Raw genomic sequence first — 13,690 nt, 5'->3', positions numbered from 1 at the left:
TACTGTTTGACGACACACACATCAGAACGCGATACTAAATCCAGTGGCGGCCGGCCACTAGAGGGCGCCAGGGCGCCGCCCCACCTACGCACATAGGAGGGGGAAATAAAACGTGTATATATATATATATATATTGTATGAGCGAGGTGAATATTAGATAGTAAGTAGCCTATATAATCTGCAATAAATATGTAGATTCATAATGATCTATATGTGTACTGTTTTGGGTCAACTACTTTCTGCCACGGACGCCGTCCAGGGACTTCCGGCTTCCACCAGTGCTAAGGCAGGATCTGTGTAAATTGCACATGCGCTGTTCGCTCTCAAAACAAAGGGATTCGGGGTGCTTGTATCTAGCGACCATGTGGAGGTGGGGCCAGGTAGAGCGACGGCAATGCATTCTTGATGAACTCTATTTGCATGCACGAACATGCTTTCCTCATAGGTAATGTAATGTAACTCATTCACATCCTGTGGCAAGTCCTTCTTCCAAAGTGTTTATGCCATGTGCTTTTCAAGTAAATATGGATGCTAAAGGGAAGTTTGATGCAGAGATCAGAGGGCTGCTGACCAGGTTACTGTCTATTTCTGTAATCTGCTCCATGATTGATATGCCTACTAATCTGTTGCCCATATGATTCAGAAGGTAGGCTACTAGTAGGCTAACGTCCGTTACTACTTGATTGATTTAGGGCTGGAGTGGATGATAATTCAATAGCCTATTATTGTTTGTTGTCTTTCAGTAGAATCATCGTTATTTTAATAGTGACATTTCTGCTGTCTAAATTGATGATGACAAGCAAATGTTACTTAAAAACTGATCAAATGAAGTATCGCAGGAATATTATTTGAAAATGTAAGGTTTGTTTGACATCACCATTCAGTTCAATGAGATGAACACTGATTTTGCATACGTGAAACATACAGTATGATATTGATATTGAGAATAATCCTTATGATTATCATATTGATTTCAACCCCATTGTCCAGGCCTATAGGCTATTTGGTATAGCCCTCCCTGGACAAAAATGCACCAGCCGCTACTGACTAAAACCCACGTTCAACCATAACTAGATGGTCGCACAGTCCCTAAAACAGAAACAAGACATAACGATAGTTAGGGATCATGATTAAACTCACCTAGGACTAGGTGAGGAGAGGTGTTCTGCACTTCCTGCATCAGTAAATGTTGTTGTGTGTTGTCCAGAGGTGTAGTGCTATCTAGAGAAGTGGGGGAACGCACCTATATGGGGAAAACCTGCACACGCACAGGTCCCAACAAAGCAGCTGGTCCGAAAAATGAAAGGATGTTTGGCTGCCTTTTTCATCTTTACTTGTTATAGTGAGATAGCCTACTGGTGGAAAAAAATATATTTTGATACTGAAAAAAGCCAGTAGCTGTTTCAGTAGCCTATAGCTTTTATTAAACTGAGGTTTCCCCTGCGCTGTAGCTAGTTAAGGTGGAATGTTTCCTTCTTTCTTCAAGCCGTGAGTTGATGCCATGTGAATAATTCAGCCCACCTTAAATATAGGACGAATGACAACGTTGCCAAGTTTCACTCGTTATATTGGCTCGACATGCACACACACACTGACACACACAAAACACCCCTTGGAGAAGTATGGGAACGCCGCGTTCCCCCGCATTCTACGGGCACTACACCTATGGTGTTGTCTACAAGTGTGTCTTTTTGTTGTCTGCGTTCTGTCGGTCTTGTGAATAAAATCTGTCGTTCCTCCATGTTGTCAGATGAAGTGGCCGGACTGCACTCGTCTTGCAGATAAAGTTTCAATAATTTTAATCCACACAGACTGTCCTCTCAGTGGCTCTCCTCTCCTCCTATTGTCTCTTGAGTCTTGTAAACAGAGCTGCTCCCCGCCCCCATGAAACACGCTGAATTCTATTGTGGCTCATTGGCCGACACTCGGAACAATAGCAGACATTAAGCAAGTGAAACGCTGCATGCAAATGAATACCAGCTGTGTCGAGCGAGAAGGAATTCCTCTCTCAGAGTCGGTTTTTATCTTACAAAATATACCTATTTACTGATTCTAAAACGACTCCATTTTATGTGGAATGGATAGTCCATGCTCTTCTTTGTGTAATAATAAAAAAAAACGAAAAACTTTTTTTCACAAACCAATCTTTCACCTCCAATTGTGCGATTTTTATCTGCCGAGGTTGTACTGAAATTACCAGCGCTGGTCACATATGGCCTTATTCCATACGAGCGGCAATTGAATTGAATCCTTCAAAATCTTGAAATCAGATCATATCTATAGGCTAGGCATGCTGCTAAGCTACACAACACAACAGACGGAGTCAACTCTGACCTGACCCGGATGTGCTTCAGAAGAAAAAGCGAGAAGCACTTCTGTTTGGTAACAGAAGAAGAAGAGAAAACCACAGAAGAAGAACATAAGCACATCCGGGGCAGGTCAGAGTTGACTCCGTCTGTTGTGTTGTGTAGCTAACAACCATAATGAACCACGACGTGGCAGAAAATACATTATTTACAGTGTGAAAAACATCATATTTTAAGCTGGAAATAAGGTCTGGGGTGTAAAAAACAGGAATTCTCCTTTAAGGCCGATGCCTTCCCTCTCTCTGATTCCCTCAGTTGCCGCTGAAATGACACTCTCCGCTAAAGCGATCTTATCTGACCTCCCTGACATGAGTGCCAAGGTGGCCGTCATGAAGGGGATTGAGCTCCCCCCAGCAGGCATAGCCTGCTCTCAGGTGATGTATATAATGAGCCTGCCGTCGAAGCCCGCCTTCTCTTCTGGCCCAGCATACCAGATAGCAGCATACAACTAAGGAGTGTGCTTTTGCTGAACCCAGCAAAGAAAAAACCCCGGCAATGAGGTGGGCTGACATTAGGAGGGTAGCTGGCGAAACCGACTCCGGTTTTCCCTCTGTCACACCTCTAGAAGCCAGCCTGGTGGCTATCCTCCTTTCCAGATCAGCTCTCTTTGGGCACTGCAAATTGACACCCACCGCTGACAGAGATGTGACCTATGCCAGCTAATGAAGAAATCTTATCGGTGTGCAGCACAGACAATGGCAGCACAAAACAATACGGTACTGCTGGCCTCAGCCGGCTCCGCTCTCATTGTCCTAAACAATGAGAGCGGCGTTCCCCCCCGAGATTGCCACTGAGGTGGGGAAATATATGATGGCGATTCTCCAGCTGGCCCAGGCATCCACCGTCAACTCTTCCCGAATCATAGTCTGGCAGACACAGATACAAAGAAACATCTGGCTAAACAACTCTCATATTCCGCCCAACGTTCATAAAACTCTGTTTGATAGCCCTATTTCCCCTGATGGGTTATTTGGCCCAAAACGACAGAATGTAGTGAGCCCTATCCAACAAGCTACAGAGGAGGAGGAGAGACTACACAAACTGTGTAGTCTAGCCACCTAGCCTTCAACCAGTTGTGTAAGCTGTGATTATGGGCAAAGCAAACTGCCACAAAGCCCCAGCGAGAAAGGCATGGAAGAAGCCGCCGGCAAACTGCGGCTCCAGCCCCAGCTCCAAGCCGTTGGCATGAGCGCTCCGCTCCCCGCTCTCCAGCTGCAGCCAAGCACGCTCAAAGCACGCTCAACCCACCGGCGCTAAGGGCCTCACCAAAGGAAGAACAGCCGCCCACCCCGAGATGGGCCCAGTTCCGCCGCTCCCTCTCCTAAGCGAGGCGGCTGGACCTAGCAAGGTCAAAAGAAACATCTGACTTCCCGGTTGAGACCCAAAGACACAAAGGCCCTTTTAAGGGTCGCCACTTTTTCAATAAAGAGCTTATTATTCTCAACCAAAGCATACCACCGTCTCCGTTAGAGCGACTGTGAAAACCAGTTTAGTGCCGGGTGTTTGGCTACTCTTCACCAGAGTCATAAAAAGTGCCCTAACAAATGCCCACGTTCAAAGAAACTCTGGTTTTGTGTAGGAGGGTAACACAGTGTGCGGCCTTATTGCCCAGGCATAACACCACGATCATCTGCTCACCTAAAGTGGTCAGAATAGCACCACCGGCCAAGCGGCGTAATGTCTGGATAACAACGGAGTTCGATATGAAGCCTAAATATCACCCGCTAGATAATGAAAAAACAACATACAGGTACAGTATGTCCTCAACCCCCTTTCTCTATTATGACGAATTTATGAAGACGGCGCCAACAGAAAAATTACAGCTTTGCAATGATAAAACTATGAGGGAGCCTCTTAATATAACATCGTGCTTAATGAGACTTCCACGGCGCCGATGAAAGGGCTTAGTCTTCCTCACCGAAGCCCGTGTAAAGAGCTTCCCGCTCGGCCACACTGTTCATGACAGCCTTGCTGCTTCACGGAACTCCAGAACGGCCCCCAACAGAAAAAGCTTGGCTCAAAGCAAACCTCCTTAGTGGCCGCATCGAAAAAGCTTCCTCCCACTTTTTCAAGTGGACGGTATGGACTCAACCATCCCGTCCAATCCCAGAAGGGGACAAGCGACGCAAAGGGCCGAGGTCTGGCTCGGAAAACTAGACTTTAGTAGGCATGCCTACTAAATAAAATAAAATTCCCATAAATGAAAAAAAAGTGTGGGATGGCAAGAGTGAGATATGCTCCTTTCTGTCATCTACATCATAGGATGACAGCACTCACTATACCTTTCAAAAAAGTTATGACAGTGAGGTGCATGATCATGAAATTTAAAGAATAAATAAGGTTCTCCTATTATGAAAGATTTATGACACAGCTGAAAAGCTCATAAATTAATTCATAAAAGAAAAGAAAACCTTCCTCTCTTGTAAAAATTAAGACGAAAGTTTAGAGCATAATTATTGGAGAAAAACTAGTGAAATCTTCATTTATAAGTCCTCTCTCAGGCTATATCTTTTATTCAACTGAAAGATGTTAACAGCCATGATACACTTATTTCAAATAAGAAGCGGCAATGAGAGAACTACGTAAGTGCTTATGCAAAGACACTGACAACAAGGAAAAGGTTTTTCCCCCTCTTGACCCCTCTTCTACATCCCCTTATATTCGGTCAAAATAACTTATCTGCCTTTGGGTAGTTTCGGTGCTAAAACAAAGGACTCTCTAAGGAGGGTTATCTTGTTTTTCCCGGAAAAACACATACCCAAAGGTGCTATGTTCGCCCATGGGTTTTTTGTCTTTTTCCAAGGTTATTATTCTTCCCCCACGAACCATAATTTGGTTAGCAGAAAATACTACAAAAAACGAGGTTTTTTTCTGGAAAGGCGGACACGACTCATCATAAACTGCACATGCTACAGTATGAAGAGACAATCCTCTCTCTAAAAAGCATGGAAATAGACTGGAATTACACCAATACTTCTCCTATTTTGAACTACAGTATAACACTTTTTTGGATTAAACACACCTATTTCCCCAAAAGCGCAAATTCTGGGGACGTCAGATGTGCCAAAAATGGGGTAGTCTGGTCCCTCCCCTCCCGCGGAGGTGTGGCCTAGGATGACCTCGTATGTCACCAACCTGAGCTAATGACCGGTCGACAGCCACCCAGACCAGGTGTGTCACTGTGTCACATCAAGCTCCGCCTTTTGGTTCCAGAAAGTAGGTCCCAAAAGGGCGAATGCCCAAAATGAGGTATTTTGGGCCTGATCACACTGCTAGACGATAGTGAAGAAATGTACTATTGGGAGATGAGCACCAGATAAGACAGGGGATTATACCCAGTTTGCGGACCTGAAAGGGGAAGGTCTGCAAAGGGGCGGGTCAATGGTTGGTGATACCTAAACTTTTAGTTTCGAGTCCTAAGCAAGTCATAAGGCTCTTTCACACACAGATCACGCAAAATTGCAATTCGGGAGCCCCGCAAAGCCCGCAGCCTCGCCACAGAAATTGCTTTCACACAGAGCCAAGCAGCACGGCCACATTCCCGTGCTGCGGTGTACTTTCAAAAATCAGAAATCAGAAATCCCCCGCTCCCGGATTGAAAGGCGAGCGGAGGGATTTCCAGCTCCCTCTAGCCCAAATGAATATTTTCATAGGTTAGTGTAGCCTGGCTACTGTATGATGAACAAATTCATTCAACAACAAGACTTCCCTCCTTCTCCTAGTCCGCTGAGCAGGGAGGATAGGTGCACTCGCATGGTGGGCGGACTCGCCAAAACGGGCTCCGCCGCGGAGTGCATCTGCTGACTTTCTGGCAGCGAAGTGTTGCATGAATTGCATTCAAGGAAAGCCAACTTTATTTATACAACACATTTCATAGAAGTAAATTCACCTACTAAGCAGATCGATATGGTGTCACCTTGTGTAATTCAACAACCAAACATCGCTGATGTATGCCAGCCAACAAGGTGCAGCTGTGCAGGTGCAGATAACACGAAAGTGTTGTCCACATGCAGCATGGTAACCAGGCTTTCAATATTCATCTGATCGACTTTATGGATGCATCATGCACCATCATGTAGCCTATTAGGTACAAGGCTAATTCTTATCTTTTGGTTCCATTTTTGTGTAAAGCAAATTATTCCCATTAAGTAGCCTAATTAGCGTCCGTAGCCTACTCCGTTCTGAAAGACGACGCCCGCAATATAACAGCTGCAGTCTGCATAACGTTCGTCGGGGGAATAGTATAGGCTATAAATGCACATGACTACTTAACGTTAGTAGTTTTTGTAGGGAATGCACAAGTGGCTTAGCTAGACAGATTGCAGTTCTGGAGCTGGTTTCCAGAGGGAATATCGTCAGACCAACTCGCCACAGACAGCTATATAACCTACTACACAGGCACGGAGCATTCCTCCTGGCGCATGATTGTATAGGCTACTTTTTTACTTTCACTGTCCTTGCTGCATGAGGTGATTTCCCCTGTAATTTTTTTATGAAGCATTCGCACTGTTCCGCCTTGCTGCTCCGACGCTTTCAAGTGGAGGCGGGTTGTCTGCTAAACCGGCACTGTGACAAGATTTGCTCCCGGGACAAAAGGCGTATAACAATTTACCACCAACGCGCGCGCGTTCATGACTTTCACATCGGAGGAGCGGATCCTATTTTCCGTGCATTTTTCGGCTTTCAAGGCCGGTGTGAAAGAGCCTATTATGCTCTTCCATTTTAACAACAGAGTACTAATCTATACTATAATGAGGATATCATCTGTCTCTCTCTCTGTCTCTCTCTCTGTCTGTCCTTCGCGTATCTCCAGAACCGTTGGTCGGATCGACTTGAAACTCGCTGATGGCGACCCGACAGAGTGCGGTGCCCTGTTTTCGTGCCATTCGGACACGAAACACGTTCAATATTAATACATTTGTGTTCAATCAAGCGTATGCCCCTTCAAGCCCTGGCTGATCTGGGCTAAGTGTCAACACTGCTGTGAGTACAGTCGTTGAGTAAACAGGGTCGTTAACTAAATCAACATCGAGTCCTTGAGATTGAATGGGGGGGGGGGGGGGGGGGGGGGTGTTATCTTACAAGGGGTCCTTGGCTGAAAAACATTTGAGAACCTCTGCTCTAGGGCATCACCACTTCCGGGAACCCGCATCCTCTGTAAGTAGGGTTGCCAGAGTAAAACCTAACCATTTCCACCACTGCTTATGGATGAAAAAAAAAAAAAAAAAAAAAACTCTCGTAATGGACAAGCCCGTCTTTTATTGTCACACGAACACCACAATACATGCATGCGGCCACAACACACTCATGCTGACGGTGGCCGGTGAAAAGTGCATTTAACCCATCCAGGCATGTCCTTTCCTCCGAGGGGCAGGCCAGGAGCAGTGGTCACTTTCTCGTACAGCGCCCGGGGACCAACTTCGGATGTTGTCGTCACTGGTCGGATGACGATGACGATCTGATCTTCTGCATGTTTTTAGTGGGGGGGTTATATACGGAGGAACCCCCTGGGGGGTACGGGGAGAACATGCAAACTCCACACAGAGAGAAAGGCCCTTACGACGAGATACCCCACCTGGGCAGTAGGCACTGAAGATATGGGGGGGAACACAACCACAGCGCTCACAGTGTCCCAGGCGAGAATCGAACTCAGGACCTTTTAACTGTGAGGCGACAGCGATACCGACTGCGCCACCGATGATGAGGATGAGCATCATCTGCTGCATGCCATCGAGAACCGTTGGTCGGATCGACTTCAAACTTTGGGAGTGTGCCCTATTGTGCAGTGCAGTGCCCTGTTTTTGTGCAATTCGGCATAGCGCCACCTACTGGCAACATATAAAATGTGGTTTATCTCAAGAACCATTCGTCAGATCGACTTTAACTTTGGGGAGTGTGCTGAGGGGAACACAGTGCAGTGCCGAATTCCGTGTAATTCGGCACAGCGCCACCTATTGGCCACACAAAAAGTGGTTTATCTTGAGAATCGTTCGTCCGATCGACTTCAAACTCGAGGAGTGTGTTTAGGGGTACTCAAGGAGGTGCAGGGAGCCGAATAATGTGCAATTTGGCATAGCGCCACCTACTGGCAAGACAAAAAGCACTTTATCTCCATAGCCATTCATCTGATCGACTTCAAACTTCAAACTCGGGGAGTGCGCTTAGGGGGACTCAACGGAGTGCAGGGAGCTGAATTCCGTGTAATTTGGCATAGCGCCACCTACTGGCAACACAAAAAGTGGTTTATCTCGATAGCCATTCATCTGATCGACTTCAAACTTCGTAAGTGTGCTGCTGGGAACCTGACATAGAGCAGTGCCGAATTTTGTGCAATTCAGCACAGCGCCACCTACTGGCAACACAAAAAGTGGTTTATCTTGAGAACCGTTCATCCGATTGACTTCAAACTTAGGGACTGTGCTCCTGGGAACTCAAAGTAGTGCGGCGCTGAGTTTCTTGCAATTTGACATAGTGCCACCTGCTGGCAACACAAAAAGCAGTTTATCTCGAGAAACATTTGTCCGATTGTGACTTCAAACTTGGGGAGTGCGCTGCTCGGACCCCGATGGAGAGCGGTGCCGCATTTCATGCAATTTGGACTTATTCCAGGACTGTCTGTATGTCTGTCCTTCGCGTCTCTCGAGAACCGTTTGTCGGATCGACTTCAAACTTGCGCTTAGGGGGACCTGACAGAGTGCAGTGTGTGCAGGGGGAAGCGCCAACGGGGTGGTGCATGGGGGAACGGGCACTGCACTAGTATATAAAATTTACACAAATCATAAATGCTTTTTAAAGTTTGTATTCATTTGTTAAAACAAGTTTATACTATTGTTTACAGTAGATATTTGTGTCGGCTACTATAGGCTATAGTCAAGTTTTTATCAGTTCCTTGTGAATTTTTTTCTTGTGTTTGTTCCTGCAACCCAATTTTCAGCCTGTTCTTCTATTCTTACATCTTTGGCTTTTATTTACAATTTGTAAAGCACTTTGTAATTGTGCTAGATAGGCTATATAAAATAGGCTAGATTAGGCCTGTTGTTCCTTCCTGTTGATATCAAGTCTTTCATAATGGTTAACAGTAGGCTAGATTAGGCCTGTTTGTCCTTCCTGTTGATATCAAGTCTTTCATAATGGTTAACTGTAGGCTAGATTAGGTCTGTTTCTCCTTCCTGTTGATATCAAGTATTTCATAATGGTTAACAGTAGGCTAGATTAGACCTGTTTCTCCTTCCTGTTGATATCAAGTCTTTCATAATGGTTAACAGTAGGCAAGATTAGGCCTGTTTCTCCTTCCTGTTGATATCAAGTCTTTCATAATGGTTAACAGTAGGCTAGATTAGGCCTGTCTCTCCTTCCTGTTGATATCAAGTATTTCATAATGGTTAACTGTAGGCTAGATTAGGCCTGTCTCTCCTTCCTGTTGATATCAAGTCTTTCATAATGGTTAACAGTAGGCTAGATTAGGTCTGTTTCTCCTTCCTGTTGATATCAAGTATTTCATAATGGTTAACAGTAGGCTAGATTAGGCCTGTTTCTCCTTCCTGTTGATATCAAGTATTTCATAATGGTTAACTGTAGGCTAGATTAGGTCTGTTTCTCCTTCCTGTTGATATCAAGTATTTCATAATGGTTAACAGTAGGCTAGATTAGGCCTGTTTCTCCTTCCTGTTGATATCAAGTATTTCATAATGGTTAACTGTAGGCTAGATTAGGTCTGTTTCTCCTTCCTGTTGATATCAAGTATTTCATAATGGTTAACAGTAGGCTAGATTAGGCCTGTTTCTCCTTCCTGTTGATATCAAGTATTTCATAATGGTTAACTGTAGGCTAGATTAGGTCTGTTTCTCCTTCCTGTTGATATCAAGTATTTCATAATGGTTAACAGTAGGCTAGATTAGGCCTGTTTCTCCTTCCTGTTGATATCAAGTATTTCATAATGGTTAACAGTAGGCTAGATTAGGTCTGTTTCTCCTTCCTGTTGATATCAAGTATTTCATAATGGTTAACAGTAGGCTAGATTAGGCCTGTTTCTCCTTCCTGTTGATATCAAGTATTTCATAATGGTTAACTGTAGGCTAGATTAGGTCTGTTTCTCCTTCCTGTTGATATCAAGTATTTCATAATGGTTAACAGTAGGCTAGATTAGGCCTGTTTCTCCTTCCTGTTGATATCAAGTATTTCATAATGGTTAACTGTAGGCTAGATTAGGCCTGTCTCTCCTTCCTGTTGATATCAAGTCTTTCATAATGGTTAACAGTAGGCTAGATTAGGTCTGTTTCTCCTTCCTGTTGATATCAAGTATTTCATAATGGTTAACAGTAGGCTAGATTAGGCCTGTTTCTCCTTCCTGTTGATATCAAGTATTTCATAATGGTTAACTGTAGGCTAGATTAGGTCTGTTTCTCCTTCCTGTTGATATCAAGTATTTCATAATGGTTAACAGTAGGCTAGATTAGGCCTGTTTCTCCTTCCTGTTGATATCAAGTATTTCATAATGGTTAACAGTAGGCTAGATTAGGTCTGTTTCTCCTTCCTGTTGATATCAAGTATTTCATAATGGTTAACAGTAGGCTAGATTAGGCCTGTTTCTCCTTCCTGTTGATATCAAGTATTTCATAATGGTTAACAGTAGGCTAGATTAGGTCTGTTTCTCCTTCCTGTTGATATCAAGTATTTCATAATGGTTAACAGTAGGCTAGATTAGGCCTGTTTCTCCTTCCTGTTGATATCAAGTATTTCATAATGGTTAACTGTAGGCTAGATTAGGTCTGTTTCTCCTTCCTGTTGATATCAAGTATTTCATAATGGTTAACTGTAGGCTAGATTAGGTCTGTTTCTCCTTCCTGTTGATATCAAGTATTTCATAATGGTTAACTGTAGGCTAGATTAGGTCTGTCTCTCCTTCCTGTTGATATCAAGTCTTTCATAATGGTTAACAGTAGGCTAGATTAGGCATGTTTCTTCTTCCTGTTGATATCAAGTCTTTCATAATGGTTAACAGTAGGCTAGATTAGGTCTGTTTTTCCTTCCTGTTGATATCAAGTATTTCATAATGGTTAACAGTAGGCTAGATTAGGTCTGTTTCTCCTTCCTGTTGATATCAAGTCTTTCATAATGGTTAACAGTAGGCTAGATTAGGTCTGTTTTTCCTTCCTGTTGATATCAAGTATTTCATAATGGTTAATTGTAGGCTAGATTAGGCATGTTTCTCCTTCCTGTTCATATCAAGTCTTTCATAATGGTTAACAGTAGGCTAGATTAGGCCTGTTTCTTCTTACTGTTGATATCAAGTCTTTCATAATGGTTAACAGTAGGCTAGATTAGGCCTGTTTCTCCTTCCTGTTGATATCAAGTCTTTCATAATGGTTAACAGTAGGCTAGATTAGGCCTGTTTCTCCTTCCTGTTGATATCAAGTCTTTCATAATGGTTAACAGCTTTATTTATTTCGGTATGCATCTCTGGCTAGTTGGTTTGTTTAAAAAGCACACATCTGCTGACAACAAACAGTCAAAATGGCCGTGTGTCACAAACTGCGGTAACAACTCTGATTGAGACGCATATTCCGAATGCGCTGTATACATGTCCAAAGAATGCGCCTAAACCTGAATAATATTGGCATATTCCACATCTTAATCGGAAAAGTCTAAATTCTGAAAAAGGCCTAATTTGGAAAATCCAACCGGAATATGGTGTTTACATGACTCATCAAATTCAGAACATTGTCATTTTCTGAATAATAGTGGAATATTAGTGTGCATGTAAAAGTAGTGGTTTACTGTTTGTTTATCAAATAGATTATATTGATCTGACTTTATGTAAATGTTTAACCCCCTTCCCACAGTGTGGACCATGGTGGAGTGCAGATGATGAAACCAGGTCTGAGGAAGTGTAAGTGTGTATTTAATTTGATTACTGAAAACATAATATTCCTATTTAAATACAAACATCATGTATGTGACATATATTTACTCAAATCTTTCTCTGAAAAAAAATAGCTGACAAAATGCTTCTTCATGAAACTGAAGAAAATAATGAACAATCAATCTGTTAATCAATAACCAACCACTAAACACAACCTATGTATTGTAACAGTCTGACAGCCACACACCCACAGACACCCGCACGCACGCACGCATGCACGCACGCACACGCACACGCACACGCACACACACACACACACACACACACACACACACACACACACACACACACACACACATTTTAACAATTTATGTATGTCCACATAGAAGAAAACGGTACAAGGACACAAATATAGAGGTGCAGTACATTCACAAAATGGACCAGTGGCATCGTCTCACAATACAGACCATAATACTCAGTTCTCAGGGGTACAAGTACTGTAGCAGTGCCTCCTCCATATATGGTGCTGCTAGCAGAGACAGCACAGTACTTTGCAAGCCGTAGCCTTTTTGGGCATCCCAATTTATTGAAGCCCTCTTACGAACAACCTGTGAGTATGTCCTAGGCTGCCAAATATGAAAGCAAATAGTTTGCACCTGCAACCAGCTCTGAGATGGTGTTTAGGAGTGGTTAGTATTTAATGACCTTGGTCATAAAGCCTTCCTTTAGGCTAGAGTCAAAGGTGCAGACTACATCTAGAACAAACACTTCTCTGGAATCTTCATTAACAAATACAACATCTGGAGTCTTGGCAGACACGTGGAAAAATGACCTGGGCTATTATTACAGAGGTGGAACATGGAGGGTTTGACAGGATGCTTGTACCTTCTCACTGAGGGTGGGACATTATTTGATGTCCTGTGCTATGAGGTCCACTATTCTGTGGTGATGTGCTGTGTCCATTCCTTTGTGAGCATAACAGCCATTCAAGATGTGTGACATTGTTTCACTGACCGCTCTGTGGTATGATGCAAACAATGGGAGACCTGAGTGGTAGGAGAGCAGATAGAAAGGTTGAGTCTGGTGGGAAGGACCTGTAGTCTGGCTTTTACTGTGAATGTGACAATGTCCTCATTGAGTGCAGTGTTCTGAGACAGAATGATCAGCAGAGAGAAGACATGCACGTTTTCCCTGCAGTTTTAGTCCAGTCCAGTCTAGTGTTGTTGTTGTTGTTGTTGTTGTTGATATTGGTGTAAATCCATAAGAGTTGACCTGCCACCTATAAGTGTTTAGGTCCACCGTATATGTGGCTGTTGCCTTGATCACAGTCCCAGAGTCACACTGCGTCCACTCCAGGGACACTCCAGCTCAGACACAAAGATCATTCAGATCTGGCCAATCGGACCAGACCCCAAATCCAGCAGAGTGAGGGTCAGATTTCCAAGCTGGGTGTCCTTCTGAA

General features: G+C 43.8%; 1 protein-coding gene across 1 annotated transcript in view; it reads left to right on the top strand.

The window, feature by feature from the left end:
- Window positions 1-13,690, top strand: part of LOC310780022 (protein NLRC3-like) — a 64,253-nt gene that overhangs the window by 35,654 nt on the left and 14,909 nt on the right. The window contains exon 9 of the mRNA XM_083640556.1: window positions 12,209-12,255. Coding sequence (XP_083496682.1) covers window positions 12,209-12,255 — 47 coding nt within the window. The remainder of the gene's footprint in view (window positions 1-12,208; window positions 12,256-13,690) is intronic.

The sequence above is a fragment of the Poromitra crassiceps genome (genome assembly GCF_964638095.1).
Source record: "Poromitra crassiceps genome assembly, chromosome: 7".
Classification (NCBI taxonomy): Eukaryota; Metazoa; Chordata; class Actinopteri; order Beryciformes; family Melamphaidae; genus Poromitra; species Poromitra crassiceps.
This window is presented reverse-complemented; position numbering and strand designations above follow the sequence as displayed.